The 23,709-nt window shown below is 44.9% G+C and overlaps 12 protein-coding genes across 12 annotated transcripts; 5 read left to right on the forward strand and 7 right to left on the reverse strand.

The window, feature by feature from the left end:
• Nucleotides 1-246: 246 nt before the first annotated feature.
• SAMD00019534_106450 (hypothetical protein) lies at nt 247-2,008 on the forward strand (the record flags this gene model as incomplete). Its single annotated transcript, XM_012894080.1, has 3 exons — nt 247-390; nt 467-565; nt 650-2,008. The coding sequence occupies 3 exons, from the start codon at nt 247-249 to the stop codon at nt 2,006-2,008; spliced, it is 1,602 nt and encodes a 533-aa protein (XP_012749534.1).
• A 409-nt stretch (nt 2,009-2,417) lies between these two features.
• SAMD00019534_106460 (hypothetical protein) lies at nt 2,418-3,950 on the forward strand (the record flags this gene model as incomplete). The annotated part of the gene is made up of 3 exons (XM_012894081.1): nt 2,418-3,024; nt 3,117-3,814; nt 3,891-3,950. 3 exons carry the CDS (start codon nt 2,418-2,420, stop codon nt 3,948-3,950), a joined length of 1,365 nt encoding a protein of 454 aa, XP_012749535.1.
• Nucleotides 3,951-5,268: 1,318 nt separating this feature from the next.
• Nucleotides 5,269-6,000, reverse strand: SAMD00019534_106470 (hypothetical protein; the record flags this gene model as incomplete). The annotated part of the gene is made up of 1 exon (XM_012894082.1): nt 5,269-6,000. A coding segment is annotated over one exon (732 nt), but the record flags the coding sequence as incomplete, so codon positions are not given.
• Nucleotides 6,001-6,149: 149 nt separating this feature from the next.
• SAMD00019534_106480 (hypothetical protein) lies at nt 6,150-7,565 on the forward strand (the record flags this gene model as incomplete). The annotated part of the gene is made up of 4 exons (XM_012894083.1): nt 6,150-6,164; nt 6,254-6,531; nt 6,596-6,993; nt 7,069-7,565. 4 exons carry the CDS (start codon nt 6,150-6,152, stop codon nt 7,563-7,565), a joined length of 1,188 nt encoding a protein of 395 aa, XP_012749537.1.
• Nucleotides 7,566-7,684: 119 nt separating this feature from the next.
• On the reverse strand, nt 7,685-8,907 carry SAMD00019534_106490 (hypothetical protein; the record flags this gene model as incomplete). Its single annotated transcript, XM_012894084.1, has 5 exons — nt 7,685-7,796; nt 7,909-8,037; nt 8,113-8,567; nt 8,640-8,766; nt 8,861-8,907. 5 exons carry the CDS (start codon nt 8,905-8,907, stop codon nt 7,685-7,687), a joined length of 870 nt encoding a protein of 289 aa, XP_012749538.1.
• Nucleotides 8,908-9,438: 531 nt separating this feature from the next.
• Nucleotides 9,439-10,679, reverse strand: SAMD00019534_106500 (hypothetical protein; the record flags this gene model as incomplete). The annotated part of the gene is made up of 6 exons (XM_012894085.1): nt 9,439-9,583; nt 9,667-10,072; nt 10,150-10,262; nt 10,326-10,394; nt 10,465-10,546; nt 10,619-10,679. Coding segments are annotated over 6 exons (876 nt in total), but the record flags the coding sequence as incomplete, so codon positions are not given.
• A 331-nt stretch (nt 10,680-11,010) lies between these two features.
• Nucleotides 11,011-11,404, reverse strand: SAMD00019534_106510 (hypothetical protein; the record flags this gene model as incomplete). Its single annotated transcript, XM_012894086.1, has 2 exons — nt 11,011-11,221; nt 11,346-11,404. 2 exons carry the CDS (start codon nt 11,402-11,404, stop codon nt 11,011-11,013), a joined length of 270 nt encoding a protein of 89 aa, XP_012749540.1.
• Nucleotides 11,405-12,481: 1,077 nt separating this feature from the next.
• SAMD00019534_106520 (hypothetical protein) lies at nt 12,482-12,649 on the reverse strand (the record flags this gene model as incomplete). The annotated part of the gene is made up of 1 exon (XM_012894087.1): nt 12,482-12,649. One exon carries the CDS (start codon nt 12,647-12,649, stop codon nt 12,482-12,484), a length of 168 nt encoding a protein of 55 aa, XP_012749541.1.
• Nucleotides 12,650-12,749: 100 nt separating this feature from the next.
• Nucleotides 12,750-14,207, forward strand: SAMD00019534_106530 (hypothetical protein; the record flags this gene model as incomplete). Its single annotated transcript, XM_012894088.1, has 3 exons — nt 12,750-13,243; nt 13,331-13,467; nt 13,537-14,207. 3 exons carry the CDS (start codon nt 12,750-12,752, stop codon nt 14,205-14,207), a joined length of 1,302 nt encoding a protein of 433 aa, XP_012749542.1.
• Nucleotides 14,208-14,284: 77 nt separating this feature from the next.
• SAMD00019534_106540 (hypothetical protein) lies at nt 14,285-16,270 on the reverse strand (the record flags this gene model as incomplete). The annotated part of the gene is made up of 5 exons (XM_012894089.1): nt 14,285-14,797; nt 14,932-15,040; nt 15,092-15,650; nt 15,724-15,872; nt 15,936-16,270. Coding segments are annotated over 5 exons (1,665 nt in total), but the record flags the coding sequence as incomplete, so codon positions are not given.
• Nucleotides 16,271-16,945: 675 nt separating this feature from the next.
• On the forward strand, nt 16,946-22,467 carry SAMD00019534_106550 (hypothetical protein; the record flags this gene model as incomplete). Its single annotated transcript, XM_012894090.1, has 3 exons — nt 16,946-16,954; nt 17,027-20,584; nt 20,653-22,467. The coding sequence occupies 3 exons, from the start codon at nt 16,946-16,948 to the stop codon at nt 22,465-22,467; spliced, it is 5,382 nt and encodes a 1,793-aa protein (XP_012749544.1).
• A 470-nt stretch (nt 22,468-22,937) lies between these two features.
• SAMD00019534_106560 (hypothetical protein) lies at nt 22,938-23,396 on the reverse strand (the record flags this gene model as incomplete). Its single annotated transcript, XM_012894091.1, has 1 exon — nt 22,938-23,396. A coding segment is annotated over one exon (459 nt), but the record flags the coding sequence as incomplete, so codon positions are not given.
• Nucleotides 23,397-23,709: the final 313 nt, after the last annotated feature.

A 23,709-nucleotide genomic window follows, 5' to 3' on the forward strand; every position in this document is an offset into this window, starting at 1 on the left:
GTACAAGGGGGGAGGGAGTGCACGTCCTGGGCTGAGCTTCCAATTCCCAAAATTGCCGATATCTGCATAAATATCCAAGATTGAAGACGGTCTGCGTCCTCTACAAATCATTCCAAAAGGTGTGATGATGTGTTCATTGAGTCCAATTCAATCACAATCACAATCATTCCATTCAATTCAATTCTAATCCAATCCCAATTACAGATAGATATAACCATGCCTTCTTATACTAGTGTTTGTTTGGTGATGTTGGTGGCATTGATGTTGGCCATGCCAATGAATGCATTCCAATATATTGAATACAATGAGTTGGATGACACTGTTCAAGCTCAGACTACAGGTGGACTTGTACAAGGTCTACGCATGGATGACTATGCAGTGTTCTATGGTGTAAGCTACAATCAATGATCACTCAATCAATCATCAATCATTCACTCAATCATACTTACTCCATCAAACAAACTAGATTCCATTCGCCGCACCACCAGTTGGAGATGCACGTTGGCAACCACCAACTGATCCAAAGTCATGGCAACCAAATGTACTCGATGCGAGATATCCACAAGTAAGTTAATTTGAATGAATGGAATGATCATGTGACCAACTCACTCACATCACCTCTCACTCAATCAATCAATCAAACAATCAGTATGGATGTCCACAGAACTGTATGCTTCCACCTGGAACATGCCCAACTAATACTAGTGAGGATTGTTTGTATTTGAATGTGTTTGTACCATTGACTGCTTTGCCTGTGGATGGAGAGTCGAATAGACCAGTTATGGCATTCTTGCCAGGTGGACGTTTTGAACAGGGTGCCGCATCATCAGTGTTGTATAACGCTGGCACGATGGTCAACAGCTCAAACGCCATCGTCGTCACGATCAACTACCGCCTGGGAGTGCTTGGCTTCCTCATGACCGACGACTTTACCGGCAACTACGGATTCCTGGACCAACGACAGGCGCTCCAATGGATCCAAAACAACATCGCCTACTTTGGTGGCAACTCATCGCGCGTTACACTCTGTGGTCAGTCCGCCGGCGCCACTTCTATCGCCGCTCACATCACCTCGCCACTCTCATTCGGTCTGTTCCAACAGGCCATCAGTGAGAGCAACCCATTCACGCTGGATCTCAAGACACGTACGGTCGCCAAGCAAAACTCTATGCACTTTGCCAAGGCTGTTGGTTGTCCCACTGCCACTCCCGCCTGTCTGCTCGCTGTCGACGCTGATGCTGTCATCCAGGGCCAGATCAAGGCGCAACAAGAGGTCGACCCACTTATCCCATTGGCCGCATTCCTGCCATGGACACCAACTGTGGACGAGGTCGACATCCTCGATCAGCCCATCACATTGATCGAGCAAGGCAAGTTCCTGGACATCCCAATGATTGTTGGTACAGTCAAGGAGGAGGCATTGCTGTTCATCTATCAAGCCTCGGCCAAGAACATCACCGAGGAGGAGTACGCCGGAGTGCTGGCACTCTTGTTCTATGAAAAGGCAGTTGATATCGCTGCAGGATACCCTCCTGTGCACTCGGACAACCGTCCAGTCATGTCGGTGCTCGGCACCAACTTCATCTTTGTGTGTCCCAACCGCAACATGACCAGATACTTGAACCGCGTGGAGCCAGTCTTCACCTACCAATTCCAGCACGTATTGTCCTTTGATGCATGGGGACCAGACTATCCATACTGCGTGGGACACGTCTGCCACGGCTCCGAGCTGCCATTCATCTTCAACAGTGCGTCACTGGGCGGCTACACCTTTGATGCCGACGAGCAGGTGCTGGCCTACGCCATGAACAACTATTGGATGAACTTTGTTGCCAATGGCAATCCCAACATTGGACTGAGCGTGCCAACCGTCTGGCCCAACTACGACACCAACACCGATCAATCAATGATCTTCCAAGCACCAACTCCCTTTGTCCAAGCCAATGTACTCGAGCCACAATGCAACTCACTCGACCAACTCGTTGGTTACAATGACCCATACAGATAAGATAAACAACACAAACATTGTATATCTCTTTCATTCTTTATGAGACATAGATATTATATTGTATTCATATTCATTCATTATTATTATCTCTTTGTTTGTTCGCAAATAATTCAAAAATTAAAATTAAAATCGAGGAGGGAAGCAGACTTCAACAACAAAACGAAGACCAAAGACTTCAACCAACATTCATTCTTTGTTCACACCACACACACACACACACTTAACTCAACCAATCTCTATCTCTTTCACACACATACACACTCACTTTAAGAAGAAGTAGTTGAGGCTTTCAAAGAGGTGCATGTGTCCATAACACATTCACACTTAAGTGACAAGTTAGTAAAAGTAGGTCCTTCTTGGGTCCTTATTAGCATTATTTAATTATATATATTTATACACATATATACAAATGACAAACAATAGTAATAATAACAGTGATATCAGTAGCAGTAGCAATAGCAGCAATAGCAGTAGTAGTAGTAGTAATAATAACATAATGGCAACATCAGCAGGAACAGCAACATCGACAGCGACAGCGACAGTGACAGCAATGCCTGTAACATCAACAATTGGACCGAGAAAGATTGTAAAGATTGTTAGTAGTGAAGGCGATGAATATGATTTAGAGGAATGTGTAATAGAGATGTGTCGCACAGTGAAGTATATTGCATCGGGAAAGGTCGGCTTTAGGAATGGTCTAGGCGGCTGGTTCAACATCGAGGGCAAATACGTGCTGCACAAGAAGGAGGGTCGGCTACTGGCCACCATCTACTCCAACACGGACCTCGAGTGCATACTCTGCTTCCCAGAGATTCGCGGACAAATATTGGCAACGATCATCGACTATTGTAAATTTCATTCGGCTTCCCCGACGCCGGCACAGATCACCGAGCATGACGAGGCACTCATCTCAATGAAACAATCAAACCTCTGCGAACTCGCATCCGCCTCCTACTATCTCGATGTCAAATCCCTCGTCAGTCTTACATCGCGAGAGATCGCCGCGCAAATATCACGTACGTGTATCCCCGGGGGATCATCCATCAGCAAAGACATGTCTGACTGACGACTAATCAATCAATCAATCAATCAACCAAACTTATAACAGAGAAAAGCTCAGAAGAGATTAGAGAGACATTCACCAACCTTCACTTGGCAGGCTACAATCAATACTTTTCATCAAAGTGCAGTCATAAGAAGACGATAAAGAAGGATAAGATACTGCAGATACAGAACACACCGGCCGTGGACGACAATAGGACAGTTGACGAGTTGTTAGAGTTCTTGGGCGAGGACTCCAAGAAGAAGAAGAGCAACAGCAAGAATAACAAAAAGTCAAAGCAACAACAACAACAGACTAAACAACAACAATCAAACAAGAATAACAACAAGAACAACACAACATCATCATCACCGCCTTCTTTACCAAATCAAACATCGTCACCAACATTGAAATCACAGAATGGCAACAACAACAACAACACATCATCGTCATCATCACCATCAACTTCGAGCAACAGCAACATCAATGTCAACAACAATCCACTGATAAAGCAATCAAAGAGTTCACCGGATCTTTATACAACATCACTGGAGCATCAGAAGCGTAACAACAACTCAAACAACAACAAGCTGTACAATAATAACAATGCCAAGATATACGAGATTGAAGACGATGACGTGCTGGAAGACGATGATGACGACGACTCTGATGACGACGATCAGCTGGACCCCGACCTTCAAGAGGAGATTGACAAAGAAGTAGAGAACTTTAAGCAGAGGCTAGACCTGTTTAGTCGACAATCTGTAAGCATCATTCATTCATTCAATCAATCAATCAATCAATCACTCATACTAACATAACATACTTAATTGATAACAGAAACAACAAAAGTTAACATTACCTTCAAGGACATTGGCTGCCCTGCTGGATGTTTATTGATCAAACGATCCAGACAAACTATATATATAACATCTTAACCATATTCTAATGTCAACCATGGCCTTGTCCACTTAACGAGCTAAAGGTTAAACAATTTGGACCCGATCCAGACAAAATCAATGTCCATCCATCTCCAAGTACTTGTTGCCTCTATGCTGCCTCTCTCCGTATCAATTACTCAAGTCCATGGATCAATCTTTCATTCCTCAGCCTCATCTCATAAAATCTCAAGTCCCAGTCCAAGACCAAGTGCAATAAAGTGATGTCGACATTTGATTGTATCACTGGAGTTGAATGATCACATGACTAACATGATGTACTCTTATATAAGAGCATTCCTATGCATAGTTGGATGAAGAGTGTTGCATTGTGGGAGTGATGATGTTTGAAGTTTGGACCAAGCATTCTAGAATCAATGGTTGTGATACGAATGAAGGAGGATGAATGAATGCCATTGATACTGGTTAACACCAACTTGGCTCACACAGTTTCAGGTGGGGAGTTTGGCTGGGGCAATATATGTGTGTATGGTCTTATTACCAAGTGTGTATGGGACAACTATTATCGACCAATCTATCTTTTCGCCAACTATTCAATTACCAGACATCACACACTTCTCTTCATTCCAGCTAGCCTGTCTATTTAAATATTGTGCAAATATTATTTGTGGTATGTCACCACTACATATGTCAACATCTCATACTAATTATTAGGGGAGGGACAAACAAGAACACATTTGCTTGATATACCTCCCATTTTAACAATGTCTAAAGTATCGCGTTCAAAACTCTGTTACCAACACTCATACGGTTACTACGAAATAAGCGCTGATAAAAGTTATGAATGTGGATTAGCCTTCAATCCGTCCCGAGTCGAAGATTACGGCCGTAATTGGTTGACCGAGGATTGCACTGAAGAATGTAGAAAATTCCTCATTAGACAATTTAAAGAGTACAAGGTATGGGSCCAGCAATTGTATCACGATTTTAGGAGCCCATCAAACTTGGTGCAGAGGACATGCCCCCCTCAGACTGTTCCTACACAGCTTTATTCAGAGAAGAGGCAATGAATGATTCCGAGCCAGGGTACGACGAAAGATTCAAGGAGGCCTTTCTCGCTCGACCTTTGAATAAGGAAGATTTCGTGAGGAATTGGGTCCAGGTCATGGAAGATCGCGATGCTCGAGTCGAACAACTCGAGAAACAGTTAGAGAATGCCCTGGTAGCTCTTTGCCACAAGCGCAAACGAGAGGAGAACTCCCATAGCGAGGAATAAATATAATAACATCCATTGATTATCGAATACTATACTATTATTTTACTAATTGATTGGATAGCAGCTCTGCTGAATGCCTCTTGACCTCTGCCTGCATCAGAGCGAATATCTTCATGCATCCTTTGTTGGCCAACTCCAAGACTGATTCAAACATGTCCTGTGGCACTTTTGACTCCATGTTGAGCGAGATGACTCCGCCAAGTTGTGGCTGCACAGACAGCAGCAGATCGGCACCGCCCGATCGCTCCTCCATGTGGTTCAGGTCCAGCAGGGGCACGCCCTCAATGTAGGTCGCCGAGCATGCACAGACAAAGTCGCGCATCGGCAGGCCGGCGTCGACCGCGGCCAGAGTCGCAGCGTTGATGGCGGCAGCTTTCAGGCCTCCATCAGACTGCAGCACCTGTATATATATGTCAATCTGTGATCTGGGGAACAGATTCACCTGTATCGTGGACTCGAACGCTTGCTTTATCAGTGCTGCTATCTCAAACGATTGTTTATCGCCCTTGCCTCGTATCTTTCTTTCTGAACTGCTGCTGAATGTCGCCACGGAGAAATCGCAGTTTACAACGGCGCGATCATGTAGTGCGCGCTGATTTGAAGCGACCTCTCTTGGTCCATACACTGCCACCGCAATCTTTGTATTGCCCTGTTCATAATATGCTGATCCATCTGCTCTACTAAATACTCCCATTCTCATATTCAATCTTCGTATCTCATTGCTGCGTCTTCCATCGATTCGCAGTCCTTCTGGTGTGATATATGATAGTTTAGACTTGATTGATTCAATGATTGATTGATTGATACGGAAGTGAGTGTTAGTTGATGGAGTCTAGATCAATCATATCATTCAGGTTACCATTGTGTTGTATTGATTGTTTGATTATGTATATGTACAAGGTTGTTATTTCATTGATTGAATGAATGAATGAAGATGAGGTAAGTTTGTAACTTTTCGTCAAAATGAAGAAACGAACGAGTCGTTCAATCAATCAACTTTATTACATATTCAATCAAAGAGATAATAGAGGAACAAGAATAGGATGAGCAATAAGGTTGTTAACTATGTTGGCTTTATAGATGCACCGTTGAATGCTAAGGATTTGTATCCTTATAATTCAAAGGTTGGAGGTTCACCTGTTTGGATGGCACAACCTCCTGCAAAGTACTCGCATATCAAGTGTACAGAATGCTCAGGAGACATGGCATTCTTAATGCAACTATACGCACCACTGGATCATCTGCCACAGTTTGAGAGGAGCTACTACCTCTTTGTTTGTCACAAGTGCAATGCTACAAGACAGGGGTATGTTTCATTGTTGGGATGGTTGAGGTTCAACAACATGGTTTGCTAACCTTTTGAATGGAAGTTGGAAACTGATCAAGTCAATGGAGAGACCAAGACAAGGGTATAATGAATACGAAGAAGAGGAAGAGGAATATGATGAGGATGAAGAAGAAGAGGAAGAAGTCCAGGAGAAAGTTGTACAGAATGACACAAAGAATGAGAATGGCGATGATGATGATGACTGGGGAGTAGAAGATGGAGATGACTGGGGATTATCAGGAAAGACAGACAACAATAATAACAACAACAACATAGATGAACTGTTAATGAAGAGAGATAAGATGCTGAAAGAAGAACAGGCAAAGAAGAAAGAGCAGAAGAATAACAAACAATCAACATCAACATCATCGACCTCGACCACCAACACATCATCAACAGAGACTTCACCATTAGAAGGATTCGTTACACCTTCAGACCCAAGTAAGTAACCTTGGCGACACCGTCATTCCCTCAATCACTCAATCACTTACTCACTCAATCACAATCAAATAATAGGTAATCAATACAAGGAATGTTATGTAACGATTGAGGAAGAGGTGATCAAACAACAAAAGATGCATGGAGGTGGAAAGGGAGGTAAACATGGATATGTGGACGACCATAGTGAAATGGAGGAATGGTCTGGAGAGTCATACGAGTATGTGAAGGATCGCGCATTTAGCAAGTTCATCAAGAGGATCAATCACTATCCAGAACAAGTGATACGTTATGGATTTGGTGGCGAGCCACTCTGCATGTCACAGGCTGGCAACCAAATGTTTGACGTCAAGACGGCATACGCCTGCAAGCGATGTGGAAAGAACAAGGTGTTTGAGTTCCAGGTCGTATCGACGATCATCACACAGATCAGCCACAACAAGGATGTGTCATCACTGGACTTCTCCAACCTGTTCGCGCTGACCTGTCCCAATCACTGCTACGATGTTGGCAGCGATGTCCACAACGACGTCATCTACGTCGAAGAGTTGTTGCTTGTTGAGAAATCCATTTAATAAAGATATCTCATCTCGCTTGCTCGAGCGAGAGTTCGCGCGAGTAATGTGTTGTTTCTGCGCTACATTGGATAGATGGATGATAGATGGGATGTTGTCCACCACAGACCTGGACTAGGTCACCAACTTGGAGTTGGTGAGGCGGTGGAGTGTGAAAGGGATGGATGGAATGCGGTCTCGTCGCGCCAGCCAATGATCATGTGTTGCTCTTGATTGGCGTCTGTGCCGCTACTATTTGATGTGATTGATTTGATGTGCTTGATTGATCGGTTATCTTGTGTTGGGAGTCTGTCGAGTTGAGCCTTGTGTATATGTTTACATGGCTCATGGAACACTATGTTACATTAGACTACAACAGCGTGATGACGAAGATGATGAAGCTCGAGGGGAGTTTGGAGCCGACGACTCTCTACGTCTTGAAGAAGAGTCTTGCAATAGTGGAGCGCCTTCAACAGATAGTGAGTCTTCATACCTAATGAATGTGTGGAGAAGAGAGTGTCAGTGTCACATGTCGATTGGTTGGAATGATTGAATGAATTATCCATACTCTTCGGCTAAAGCTTGCTCCAATACCTTCTCTATCAGGTTGACTAGGGACTCTTTGACACCTGTTCCATCCTTTGAAGAGACTTCGAAGTAGTGCTTGATTTTGTTGTCCTTGCACCATTGTCCAACTGTTTCAAATGGTACCTGGTTTGGCGTCCTGCGTGTAAGCCTGATATCTTGGGAACGACTACTACCTCCACTACTACTACTAATGGTACTCACTGCTCTCCTATCATTGTCGGCCTTGTTACCGAGTACTGCAAAGATGATGCCAGGCTTCTCTGATGTGGCCTGCTCCACAGAATGACACTTTGTCTTACATTCATTAAGCCAGAACGACAGATCCTTGAAACTCTTCTCATCCGTAACGTCGTACACCAGTACAGCTGCATGTGCCGTCCTCCAGAACACCTCTGTCAGGCACCAATACTTTGCTTCACCTGATGTATCCCAGAACTACATATGGTATGAATGAGTGAGTATGTTTGATTGATCAATCATCAATCAATGAATCAATCGACAACATACCTGTATGTTACAGACTGTACCATTGACGTAGAATGGCTTTGAGAGGAAGTCTGTTCCAGAGGTTGGTCTGTATTCTGGGTTGAACTTGTTGAACACCAGTCTGTGGAATATCGATGACTTGCCAACTCTATGTTATTGTTGTTGATGTCATTGTCAGTACTGACCTATTCATTCATTCATTCATTCATTCATTCATTCATTCATTCAACCAATGTCCTTACCCTGTATTGCCTAACAGTACTATTTTAAATTGCTTTGGTTCATCCATCTTCTATTATGCCCTGTAACTACTTATTTACAAATATTAATATGTATATATATAAAGTGAACAAACAAGTAAGTAAGTAAGTATTACAACAAAAGACGATGATAACCCTTTGAATTAGCAAGTGAGCATTGTGTTGTGGATATTGATGTTGTTGTTGTTGTGTGTGAGTTGCCCAATAAAAGGAGGCGCGGATACTTGCAAGTATCACTCTCACTTTTGAAAATACAACGGAGGTTTCTCATCTCGGTGATATTTGAGAGAGTCTAGAGAAGTTGAACCAACCAATCCATCCTCTCTTGTAATACTAGTAATATCCTATTCAACGAATGGATGGTCTTCGTCGTTGTCATCATTTAGGTTGGATTGATTGATTGATTGAATGATTGAAACACATTATAGTACTCTTTGATGTATTATTGGTTTGTAGAATGAATGTACATTGATTGGTAGAATGACAACAATGAATGTTTGTCGCATAGGTTCGTGATCCTCCTCCTCCTCCATCTCCTTCTCCTCTCACAATCTTGATCACAATTGAGTGAATGACAACACACCATAGCTAACTGATGAATCAGTCATTGAGTTACACTTGCTTGATTGTTCATAGTGCAATGAAGTGATTGAGTACTTATGACTACTGTTCTTGGCGGTCCACATCATTACACTGATTGGATTCCTAGTTTGATTGAATGATTGAGTTAGTGTGAGTGATTGATTGAATGAGTGACTGGAATGATTCCATGTAGTGAATGATCATACCTTCCACAGATTGTATTCTTTGTATCTTTGAGATAGGCTGAGAACTCAAGTGGATCACCAGACTCAATCTTGGCCATGCCAGCCTTGTCAAGTTCCTCGATCGACTTGTGAATGGCACCGGCCGACTCGTCATAGTGTGTGTATCCAAAGCGCTTGCCCCAATGGCAAAAGTCACTGCTGATCACAAAGAAGTTGTCTGGATCGTCCAAGTACTTGGCCAATATACGTCCATAGTCTTGCTCCGTGTCCTTTGATAGTGAGCCAACCATAATAGGTACGATCTTGATGTTCTTGCCTTGTACCAAACGAGCAATATATGGAAGATGCAATTCAATACTATGTTCATCCTCATCAGTGTCCTGTGTTGTCCATATGAAGCTTCCAGTATCAAACAACTCCTTCATAACTGATTGATGGAGTAAGTGAGCGAGTGAGTATGGTTGGGATGTTGATTGATTGATTGATTGATTGGTCGATACACACCAACAGTATCAATCTCAAGGTTGCCAAGAGGTGTCTCAAAGTGAGTGAGCTTGGAAAGGCCACATGACTTCATGTAGACATGATGGGATGGTCCAAGAATAAAGATACGCTTGCTGATGTCCTTTGAGTTAGCCATGCATTATCCATTATCTTTGAGTCAATCAAACATAACATACTATTTGTTAGCATCAAGATTGATGTATCCATGAGCCGCTGCTCTACCACTATAAGCATAACCTGCATGTCTACATCATATAGTTGGTCAGTTCAATCATTGATTGAATGATTGAATGAATGGACATTCATCATACATACGGTACAATTATTGCCCTTGTATTTAGACCTGATGGCTTGTTCTCATCCAACCATCCACCCAACTGTTTGTTCAATGCAGTGGCTATTTGATTGTGTCCCAACTATGTTAGCTCCCCTGCTTGCTCTGCCCTTGGCGCCTGGGCAACATACTTACCATTATCATTGTACCAGCTTCCAGCATGAGTACACCTTCTCAAGTTCTTTACAGCAGACATTGTCCAATCAATCAATCAACAAATTAGATATATATGTATATGTATATGTATGTACAGATAGCAATTAAACAATTAAAGTCTTGTTTCAAGTTAGTGGGCCTTGATCACACCACCAACCACCTCATCAATCATTCATTCAATGGTGGTGTGATGATTGAACTTCAATGATTGATCGATCGATCATAGTCTTTCATGTATTGTCTGCTCTGTTGTCAATCCAATAATCGTCTTATATATCATATTGCTGTAACAGCAAGTTTAATTGGAGGTTTCGTCATCGTCATCATCGCTATGAATGGGATTGTGATTGATTGAACTGAAATGAATGTATTTAGAACCAACCCTTCTTGGCAGCGACGGGCTCTGGCTCGGCAGCAGCCTGCATTCCAGTGGTTGGTGGTGCGTTGTGAAGCTTGGCCTGAACCTTCTTGAAGGTCTCCATCCACTTCTCTGTGCAACGCTCAGCGCACACAGACTCGCCAACTGTCAGCTCGCTGTCATTATATTTAGAGATGCACTTTGATGCGCATATCCTCTGCAAACTATAAATAATAGTATTAGTCGTCTGTTGTTCAATGTACCATTGTAGGCCTGTTTCTGCTCATTTGTTCATTCATTCTTCATTCATTCGTTAAATGATTCTTTCATTCAATGATGATTGATTACCTTGTGAACAAGTTCGTGTAGAACTTCATCTCGACCAACTTAGCATCAACTTCGTTCATTGTGTTCTTTTGGTGTTGTATTTATATATGTATATATAATATAATGTAATAAGGTTAATTGAAATAGTCAGAGTAAATACATGTGTTTCGTTCGACTGCTGCCTCTGGTCCGAGAGTGTCTGAAGCTCACTTCTTGAGAGTTTTTGCCACACAAACACAAAACACACATCATTCGTTGTTGTCCAATACAAGTCACTGTGAAGAGAGAGATAGAGAGTGATACATTGATCGGTACTACTTCATGTGTCCATTCACTCTTATCTCAATCCTTGACTTTGAACAGACTACCTACATTCAAGAATTCACTCATAAATATTTTCCACAGAGAGATAATGAAGACAAAGAGAAGAGTCTTCCCCACCAAATACATACCAATACAACTAAACGAAGAGATGGTTCGTCTGTATGTATGCAAGAATGTTCAAGGGTTACCAAGTTTGTACCGACATATGATTGTTAAGAACTCATTCGGACGATTGGGACAAAGCCTTGTCCATCATGAGACTTCAAAGTGGTCTTTGAAGGTATTGGCCTAGGCCTCGCCGCGAGAGTCGAAAACAATCAGGTCATGCGATAATACGAATGATGATGCCGGTATCCAACAATCATTGCAGCGAGTTGTCTGTCTTTGGCAAATGACCAAAAGTCATGGTGATCATTTGATGTTCAAACATTTTGGGAGCCAAGATCATCTAGACCTGGGTTGGTGATGGTGATGGGCCAACGGTCCGAAACCTTGTGCTTTGCCATCGAGATGAAGATCACGGTACATGTTGTTGCGAGGGGTTACCTTACCTCCCTCTTGTTCACAATTATTTGAACTTACAAAGGGTCCATCTTTAACTCTTGAGCCACATGTGGTAGGATTATGATGATGGATGACCACAGTTGATTCATTCATTCAATTAATCTTTGATATCTATTCATTCATTCATACCTTTGTATTACATATATATATATATAAATATACCTACAAATAATAACAATGTTATCTGTACCAAGAAATATATTGACAAGATCAGTCAAACAGTTGATACAACCATCATCATCATCCAAGTTTGTTGGAGGATTGGCCAACTACTCAACATCAACTTCAACATCAACATCCAATGATACAAACAACAACAACAATAATAATGAATCAAAGTCAACAAAGAAAAAGAGAGGCTGGACATTCTGGATTGGAACTGGTATATTGGCTCTGGCATCATTCACAGTCTTTGACTTGGTGATCAATGATGACATTGATATTATAACTGATAAGTTCCGTCATAGATTGTCAGAGGAGGAGAGAAAGGATCGACCAAGGATTGTCATCCTCGGCTCAGGATGGGCCAGTTTGTGTATGCTGCGCAAGATGCACACCGACCAGTTCAACGTGACAATCGTCTCGCCCAGGAACTACTTCCTCTTCACCCCACTGCTGCCCGGAACAACGACTGGCACCGTGGAGAGTCGCTCCATCATGGAACCAATTCGCAAGTACTGCAAGAGATCCGATGCGTCCGAAGTGGACTTTATCGAGGCTGAGTGTCTGAGCATCGATCCCGTGCGCAAGACCGTCAAGTGCTTTGACAACAGCTCGGTCAAGGGACTGGTGTCCGAGTTTGAGCTGCCATATGACCAGCTGGTTGTTGGTGTTGGCGCGGACAATGCCACCTTTGGCATTCCAGGCGTGCGAGAGAACGCCTGCTTCATGAAGGAGATCAGCGACACTAGAATGATACGAGATCGCATCATTGACTGTCTCGAGACAGCAGGCTATCCAGGACAGCCAAGTGCAGAGATTGATCGACTATTACATTTTGTGATCGTTGGAGGTGGACCATCTGGTGTAGAGTATGTATTCAATCAGTCAGCTGACTTTCCTGTCCTATCTTGTCATGTTATGCTCACACTCAATCATTCATTCAATCAACCAATCAGGATCACTGGAGAGTTGAACGACTTTATTGAGCGCGACATCAAGAAGCATTATCCATCACACTTGGCTGATCGAGTGAGGATCACATTGGTTGAAGCCCTGCCACACATCCTTACAGTGTTTGACAAGACCATCGTTGGTAAGCATCTGGACAAGCACTCAGCTGGCACAGGCCAGTCGCTAACTCTATCTCACCAACCCTACACAGAGCATGTTGAGAAGAAACTACGCAGTTCACCAAAGACAAAGGTCTGGACTCAGACCGCAGTGACCAGTGTAAAGGAGAGAGAGTTGATTGTTAAGGATCAGGACAAGGTGGAGAAGGTCATCCCATATGGTGTGTTGGTATGGGCCACTGGTAATGGTCCAAGACTCGTTACCAAGGGATTGATGCAATCGATTGGTGCCGATCAGAATGTCCGTCGTGGTCTGGTGGTCGACGAGTACTTCCGTGTGAAGGGTGCCGATGGCATATGGGCCATCGGTGACTGCAGCGTCACACCGTACGCCGCCACCGCCCAGGTGGCCAGTCAGCAGGGTCGCTACCTCGGTCGTCTGTTCAACGACCTCTCCGAAGACATGTACAGGTCGGTCAAGGGCAAGGAGTCGCTGTCCGACATGGACAAGTTCGTTCACAAGCAGCCACTGTTCAAGTATCATCACATGGGCACACTGGCCTACGTCGGCGATCACAATGCAGTGTTTGAGCTCAAGTCGGCCGATGGCAAGAGCAGCTCGACCACCAGCGAAGGTTTGGCCACATTCATTCTCTGGCGAAGTGCCTATCTCTCCAAGTGTCTCAGCATTCGCAACAGAGTGCTCGTAGCATTCGATTGGGTCAAGGCCAGTGTCTTTGGCAGAGATGTATCAAGAGGATAAGATGGAGGAAGTCTACACATTAAACATGATGTGTGGAAGTTGGTAAATGTACATTGATTGAATGATTGATTGAATGATCACAGTTCAAAGTCCCATTTGATTGTTATTGATCCATCGCTGCCCATTGCGTACTCCTTGCCAATGACAAGTTTGATGTTGTAGAGGAGCGGGAGGAAGGGTTGGTGATTGTTGAGCATACGTCGCAGGCATGACACGAGGTCCAAGTCCGTGATGTCTGGATGACGCTTGAGTTTGAGTAGACGGAACTGTCGCTTCACAGTCAGCTCCAACTGATTGAGATTGCGCACTTGGTTCTGATGCTTGACAAACTCTCTGATGACATGATCGCCACACTGTGCAATGAACTTGGTCACTTCGCCAAACTGTCCATTCATTGGCACATTGATCACTCCATTCTGTTCATCCAATGAGAATGGTTCGATCAATGTAGAGTTTGGCGACAGTACTCTTATATTAATATCGTTCAACTTTGGTTTGGTGTCTCCAACTTGGTTTCCATACTTGTCCATAACGGGCTCGACAGTCGCACATAACATATTATTGAGATAGTCCAAATACATTGGTGAGTTCTGTTCATTATAATCTGTAAAGATACATCCTACTCCAAGTTTATCCGCCACCTCTCCTTCCTGGTATTGAGTATGAGTGAGTATGTGTCTGTTCATGTGTCGCCATCAATCCATCCAGCCAACCAGATACATACCAACTTCTTCCTATTCCTACATGACTTGATATTATCGATTACCAATGATGGCTTAATATTATTGATGTCTTCAATCCATTTGTCGGCTTGATCACTATCATGACATGTCATGGCCAAAGTATTAGTCCCAGTCGCTTTCTCACTCTGATGATGTACATACTGATGTAACTGCAACCTTCCCTCCAGGTCGATGCCACTCTTGTTGGTGAAGAATAGGGTCATGCCTTCAAGCCGCAGACTGATGTGTGAATCGTCTGTCTTCTCGGTGGTCTCTGGTGTGACAAAGCCAGCCTTGATTTTGTCCCATCCACGCCAGCTGTCCTTATCCTTGAACACAGAGTATGGTTCAAACATCTGGTTTCGAACATCTGGTGTTGCCGCTTTGATTCGTTGTCCAAATCCAGTGAATCCAGATGTGATGTTATTATAGTCTGTATTATCATCGCTGGTCATGTCATCGATTTGTTCGTCTGTGAAGTGGAATGTCTCTAGTTTGGACTTGCGTGCCCTATCCTCGCGCTCCCTGTCCTTGCTATAGAATACCTTGTCCACCAGCTGCTCATCAGATATTCTTGGAGACAGAGTATGCAATGTCTGTTCCAGATGTCTAAGTATCGTCTTCTTCTGTTCAGTCGTCAGTTCAATCTCATGATCAAACAGCACTCGTATCTTATGCTCCATGAAGAAGAATGTGTACATGATGTCAATTGATCGTTCCTCTAATGGTGAGTGATGGTGAGTCGATGTCTTGTCAGTTTGGGGATGATCATGGTCAGGACACCAGGAGCATACCATCAACAACATATTTGGCCATGTCTCTAGCATGCTCTGCATTATTCTTGAGGAATCCAAGTAGACTCTCCGACGACTCATAGTTCTCACTTGTTGTTGACTTGCCCAACAATGAGTTGATGTGGAACTCTTCCTTGATACCAATCGACCTGATGTTGATTGAGTGAGTATGATTGATTGAATGAATGTATGAACGATTGAATGTGACATACTTTAGCATGTATTGTAACTGCTTCTCAGCTTTACGGATCATTTGGTTTAGTCGACGAGGTGTAGAGTTGTCAATATCGAATGATACAGAGATGTGAGGAACGGTTGATTCATCAGTGGACGTGGCGCTCTTGGAGTCAAGATAGAAGAACTCCAATGTATATGACTTTGTTGTGACCTTGCCACTCTTGACCTCCTCCAAGAAACTCTGTAGTGCTCTCAACGACTGATCATTAACCTTCTTCATATTAGGATATTGATAGAACAAGTCTGGATGAACCTTCAAGAAGAACTTCTTCAACACTGATCTTGCATTAGGTATATGTTTTGCTCCTCCTTGCCCATGTTGTTGTTGTTGTTGTCCATGTTGTTGATGTTGTTGTTGTCCATGTCCATGCTGTTGTCCATGTCCATGTCCTTGACCATGTCCATGTTCAGAATGAGTACTTGTTGAGTATGAACAAACGTTATAGTTTGATGTTGGATGTATATTATGAGTTAGACGCAACAATGATACATGATGACCTCTAAGTCTAAGACTTCGAAGTCCACTTAACATCATGTCTGTGTGTTTGTGTATGTGTGCGTCTGTGTCTGTGTGTGAGTGTCTGTCGGTCGCTTCTATTCTCAACAACACTTAGGGTTGAGTGAGGGTGTGTTGTATTAAAGGGTTGTGGACCTAAACAATCAAACAACAAACAAACAAACCACCACCAAGTTCATATTCTTTGCAATTATTATTATTACTCCAACCAACTTACTTTGCTAATCATTCAATCAAAGTCGACATCAATCAGTCAACTTCAAGACATCATATAGCAAACAGACTTACTTACTCTGACATAGACAGACAGACTGACACAGACAGACAATCAATCATACAAGAGAAAAGAAGATCGATCTTAGTGCTGAACGGTTGAACTATTGACAATCAGTCGACTGACGATGATGCACTGCTGCTCTGCTATGTTATGAATCTGTCAAAGTAACAGAACACATCCAATCAATAATAATGAATACTGTAAGTTTGTTTGATGGATATAATGAATGATTTATTGATTGATTGATGGACTGACACATATAACAACAACAGACAAACAATAGCAGTGGCAGCGGCGGCAGCGGTAGCAACAGCAATAGTAACAACAACAACAGTAGTAGTAGTAGTAGATCAAACAATAGGAATTGGAGAGGCAGTGACTCATACTCAAAGTCATCGAGCATCAGTAACAGTATACCTATACTCATCAATGATATATTCAATGTAACAGCACTGGCCGATATGTCAACCTTATCCCAACAACAGCAATACCATCAACAACAAAAGAAACACAATCAACATCAACAACATGGATGTACATCACCTTCATCATCACCTCCAAAGTCATCATCATCATTATCGACAAAGTCAACATCATCATCATCATCATCATCGCTATTATCAACATCACCTTCATCTACATTGCGCAAGTCGTCCGATCAGTTGACATCGCTCTTCTTGCCGCCCACAATGAACTTTGTACATAGCTCACACCTTGGTCAATCGACGACCATATCGGCTATGCTGACGACGACGACATCAACGAATGCACCAACATTCTTACCAACACCGTCGGCGGGTGGTGGCTCTTCGATAGTCCGCTCGACATCACCCTCATCAGCAATGTTTGGGTCAAGCCTCGACAACAGCAGCAACAACAGCAGTGACACCTTACAGCCACCACGGACACCAACATCCACATCATTGAGTCAAACGTCGCCAGCATCATCGACACGACACTCTCCCAAGCACTCTCCGCGCTCCAGCGGCATCGTCAGCTCACCACGCTCAATGTCCACGCCAAACATCATGTCAATACCTCCCAACTCGGCAACGTCACTCCTTTCATCACCTCGCACCGTCTCACCCAACCACGCCCAGCAGCAACAGTCGCAACAATCCAACCCCTCACCATCGCCCAAGACCAAGCCCATTCAGTTCCAACTAAGCACTGCAGGCTCGCGAACCAGGTTCACCAATCAGGACGAGCTAAAGGAGCTCAAGCGAAGGACTAGTGCCCCAACGCCCATCGTGCCAGGCAGCACGTCGGCGAACCTGCACAACACATTCGGCAAGATCAACGAGGAGATATCGAACGACATTGAGGAAGACGATAATGTAGTGGCATCCGACGGAGAAGATGAATCAGACTATTCCTCGTACTCTGATGATGACGATGTCGATGTTGACGATGGCGATGAGTCAGACTACTCGTCGTCATCATCCGCAGAGCTGTCAAAGGATGATATCAAGTCTACAAACAACTCGGCAGCAGTCAGCACTGGCACTGGCACTGGCGGCAACAACAACACAATCTTAAAGTCAATGTTCCAGTTACATCTATCAGGTCTGTCACAGGATGGAACGGGTCAGCAACAACCACAGCAACAGCAACAGAGGGTCAAGTTCAGTGGCGGCACAAAGGGCGATGCGGAGAGATCACCAAGGAAGCTGAATCAGAGCCAGTCAACATCGTCGATACTCTCTGGCTGGAACAAGTCGATTGAACTCATTCATAGTGATCTCAAGAAGCAGCAACAGTTACAGACATCGCCTCATAGCAGTAACTCGGTGCAAGAGTCCGACGACAATGTTCAAGTGGGGAGCAGCTGCGAGTTTGACCTCAGCAACCCAAAGATCACACTCATCGTCAAGCCACCAACCGATGAGACTGTTGTTGTTGTTGGCCCAGGAAGCAGCAGTAGTAGTGGCGAGCAACCCTTGTTCTCGGCGCCATTGAAGCAGCAAGGCTTGCCTCCAAAGCCTTTGCCACAGGTAGTATCATCATTGGTGCCACCATCGGCGACCTCAGTGGATGGCGAGCCAAAGAAGTACAAGTCGTCGAGACACCCACTGGTGCGTGGTTCGTCTGCACCTGTCATTCGCAACACTGCACAGAGGAAGACCAGTCTCCTGGACATCTCAATCAACAACAGACTGCAACAGAACAAGCTATCCACTCCAACTTCATCGAATGCCTCCAGTGCCAACTCTACTGCGTCAGTGTCACCTCAACATCAACCTCAGCCTCAGCCCCAAGTACAGCCACAGACTCAAGCCCAGCCACAACAGAGTAACAAGAATCCTACATTTATGGGACAGTCTCCTCAACAACAACACAAGCCTGTGAGCGCACAATCTGAGATGAGCGATGAGTTCTTTGAGTTGCATGTGCGAGACATTGCAGCCGATCCCGAGAAGAAGAGATTGCTTATGGAATACATGATGAGGATGAAGTTGATGCCTACGAGTCACGCCAAGACCGACAAGCAACAACAGCAACAGCAGCAGCAGGACGACTCAATGCTGTTGGTAACTCCCCCGCTCAGCGCGGCGGCGCCTCCAACATCAAAGTCACAATACCATCCACTCCAGTCGAGGAAGTCCACATCAAACATACACAGTGGACTGGGCGGTCTGGGCTTTGGAAGCCAGCACAGTGGAGATGGTGGTATCAAGAGCTCGTCGCAGTCATCGACCAGTTCATCGGCGTCCTCCGACTCGCCGTCACGGTCACAGTCGCCCTCGCCACGTAGTCATCTCGGAGCCGATGGTATCAAGGTGTTCCCGGGCGACTCTGACACTCCTGATCTGCGAAACCCGCGCGAGCGTCCATCAGCCATTCGCAAGCGCTCCGAACCATCGCTGATATCACCATTGTCGCTGACGCCTCGCAAGACGGGTCGTCTCTCCCTGTCACCATCACTCGACCTTGCATCATCAAACACCACACCAACTTCGACATCGTCGTCGTCGTCAACGACTGTGCCTCCTCCACCCGCTGGTGGTGCAACAAAGTTGGAACTGCCCACAGTCAGTGCAGCCCCGACCACATCATCACGGCCTACAGTCAGTCGTCGACTGTCGGGCAACATCAATCGACATCTAACCACCCCACTCTCCACCATCACACTACCATCATCCAAATCCGAGGCTGTGGCAGCGCTTCTGTCCACTGCCAATGCGCCCACGCCAAGGAGACCCGAGACACAATCAAACGAACCAACGACGACGCCAACGACGACGACTAGCACAACGCCATCGATTGAGATACATCAGCACCATCACCATCAACAACAACAACAACCGAATGTTCATGACCTGGTCGAGCCGTCCAATCAAGCGACCTCACTCAGCTTCTCTCCTGAGAGGCTTGTATATCATCACCATCAGCAGTCCATGCTGGCCAACAAATCACTTTCACCAACTCACATGTCACTGTCTACAGGCGGCACCAACAACAACACGATGTCATCCGAGTCATCTCCACACAGCTCAACCGACAGCAGTGTGTTTGTGGCAACCAAGCCGAGTGGCAAGGTGATGACACTGACACTGCTCTCGAACTGGGGCGACAGCAATTATATTGGACTGTCTGGCATCGACATGTTTGACTACGCAGGTGACTACATCACACTGAAGGACATATCCACCCAACTCCGTTGCCAACCACCTCCTGGCGATGACATTGCCAAGATCATTGATCGATGTCCACGCACCCTAGACGACCTCCATCTATGGCAGGCACCCTTCCAAGAGAGCTCAATCGTCCAGACCAGCATCACTGTCATCTTTGATTCAGTGCTCACATTGTCCATGATCAGGATATGGGTAAGCATTGCTCATTCACTCAATCAATCGTGCCCACTCATTCACTAACTCAATCAATCAATGAACAGAACTACAACAAGTCAAGGATACACTCAGCGAGAGGCGTAAAGGACATGGAGATAAGGTTGGATAATCAGTTGATATTCAAAGGATCGATAAAGCGTGCACCTGGAAGTCTGCGGGAGTGTGATGAGTGCGCTGAGTACATATTGTTCACGAATGAGGAAGTTGTGCTTCAGACGATCGAGCAGAACGATCCATTCTCGCCATCACAGTTCCAAGAGGAGGAGTTTGACCATGAGGACAGCAGCAGCCCTGATCCCAACGTTGGAGATCAGCTCAAAGTGCGCGACCTGAACCCACACATGGAGCACCTCTTCTCGCGAATCAACTTTGAAAGGGAGGGCAAGTTGTCGTCGCGACGCGCGAGCGAGAGCGACTTTACTGTCTCACGGCTGGAGCACCTGCCGCAGCAGACAAGCCATCAGATCGCTGGCAATGATGGATGCTACGAGGAGATCAATGTGTCCTCTCTGCCCAAGGGCCGACGCATCAAGTTCCACTTCAAGTCGACGTGGGGCGACAAGTGCTACCTGGGGCTCACATCGATCCAGGTGTACGACCAGAACTATAAGCTCATCAAGCTGACCATGCAGAACCTGTCGGCCTATCCCAAAGACATCAACGACATCCCGGGACACAGCGGCGACTATCGAACGTTGGACAAGCTTATCGACGGCCACAACCTGACGATGAACGACCAGCACATGTGGCTGATCCCTCTATTCCACCAGCACCACATTCACAAGGGCACTGAACAAGATCAACTTGAGCGCCACCTGACCATCGACCTCGGCCAGGCGACCTCAATCAGTTGCATCCGGGTGTGGAACTATAACAAGAGTCAGGAGGATGCCGCACGAGGCGCCAAGCATGTGGATATCACATTGGATGGCCAGAAGCTCTCGCCCGAAGGATTCATATTCAGGAAGGCGCCAGGCAATGACCTCTACGACTTTGGACAGGTAATCTCATTCGTCCACTTTGACAAGCATCCAGTCAAGTTGGAGCCGTTTGAGAGACAGCTCACTCTTCCCAAGTCGGTGTACATTCCTCAAGACTACCAGACCCTACAGCTACCAACTGGATTCATTATCAAGATAGTGATAGTGTCATCATGGGGAGACACGAGCTATGTCGGCCTGAATGGCATCCAGCTGTATGATTGGAATGGACTGGCATTCAAACCATCACCGAGCAATGTTGTAATCACCAATGGCAACGATCGATTGATAGAGAGACTGTTTGACGGCGTAAACAACAGCTACGATGAGAGACATTCTTGGACGACACAGGTGCACCACCTGTCTGACCACTCGACCACATTCATCCCCGTCAGCATTTGTATATACTTTGACTACCCCGTCTCACTGTCAATGGTCAAGTTCTGGAACTACAGCAGGATGCTCCAGCGTGGCGTCCAAGAGTTTGAGATACATCTCGATGATTACCTCATATTCAAGGGCAAGCTATCGCCTGCACCAGCACATCCTTCATCTTCCTCATCATTGAACAACTTGGCAGTTAACACAACGTCGTCAACATCCCCTCCTACTGGAGTTGCTGGAGCTGGTGTTGGTGGTGGAGACAGCAGTCCGCCAACCAACTCTCCTGGCGCCACAGTGGATTGGTCACAGACTATACTGTTTAGTCATCACAATGAGCATCTACAGAAGGAGAAGATCTATCGATACACAAAGATGGAGCAAGTGGTCCAGTTCATCAACAATGGACTGGTCATACCATCGTCAAGGCGGCATCCACAGCATTACCATCAACAGACCACCGGCCACAAACAACTCTCTTCGCCTTTCAATCATTGACCTTTCCAAGATCGCCTCTCTCGCACAATCTGTCAACATTCGTGGTCACCATTATAGTCCGACTCATGCATGATTCACTCGACCGGTCAAAGTCAGCCATTGCCTGTAAGCAGCAACCTTGGTTATACTCAATCCGAGCAACATATCGATTATATTCTCAACAATAAATTGACAGTCAAGTCCGTTTGTTTGTGAAGCTGTATACGTTATACTTATATATTTGGGAGGTGATAATGAAATGAATGAATGGTAAAGCTATCCACTGCTCTATCGATGGCAGTAGTGTTCTGTGTATCCAAACAATGCGTGTGTTGGACAAGTGAATGATGGATTGAATGATTGATTGAATGAATGACCTTGATTCGTTCTCGATTGAATGAGTCGACTCGTTGATATCTCCATTCATGAATGAGTGGGTTGGCCAATGACGCTCGTCAAGTAAGTGAATATAGTCACTCACTCGCTCAGCCGTGATACTGAGTGAATAAGCCAAAGCCAACGATTGACAGACAGACGTAGAATGTAAACTTGGCACCGCCGACCCAGAGAGCCCAGCGCTCCATGCGACGCAGCTGCTCTCCATCGACGGTTCTTATACCGATGGTGGTGGCACGCGGCGTGTACGACGACGACGTGATAAAGAGACCGCGACGCGGACTCACCCCATTCAGACGCAAGACCTCTTTGAACTTGGCCACATCCTTGAGGGGAACAGGCAGTTGATAGTTCTTGCACTCGACGTAGGTGGGTCTGAACAGTCCGTAGACAATATCAATCTCTGACAGATTGCCATTGTGATCTCTAACCATTACATTGCGTTTAATATTGAAGCACATCCTATTGTGCAACATCTTGACGACTCTTGCCTCGAATCTATCACCTACTTCCTTTGAAGTAGGTGGCTTCCTCTTGAAGATACTGCGAAAGTAACTCGCGTTTGTACCTAATCTAATCATTACTATTACTACTTTATACTATATCTTTCTTACATAAATATATTATAGTATGTATGCATGTATATGTTATTATCTGTTCAATTGTACAACAATGACAACACATTTCAACACAATCTTGAACTTACCTGTCACTCGTTTTTTCTATTTATCATATCCAAAGTGGGAATCGAAGAGAATGACTGTTTAATGGTAGTCCTCTGGTTGCCCTGAGGAAGGAATCATATCAAGGATAGGTGATTAACGAGTCCCACATATGATTGATATGTCATAAGAGCGACCAATCGAT

Source organism: Acytostelium subglobosum (assembly GCF_000787575.1).
Source record: "Acytostelium subglobosum LB1 DNA, scaffold: scaffold28, whole genome shotgun sequence".
Classification (NCBI taxonomy): Eukaryota; Evosea; class Eumycetozoa; order Acytosteliales; family Acytosteliaceae; genus Acytostelium; species Acytostelium subglobosum.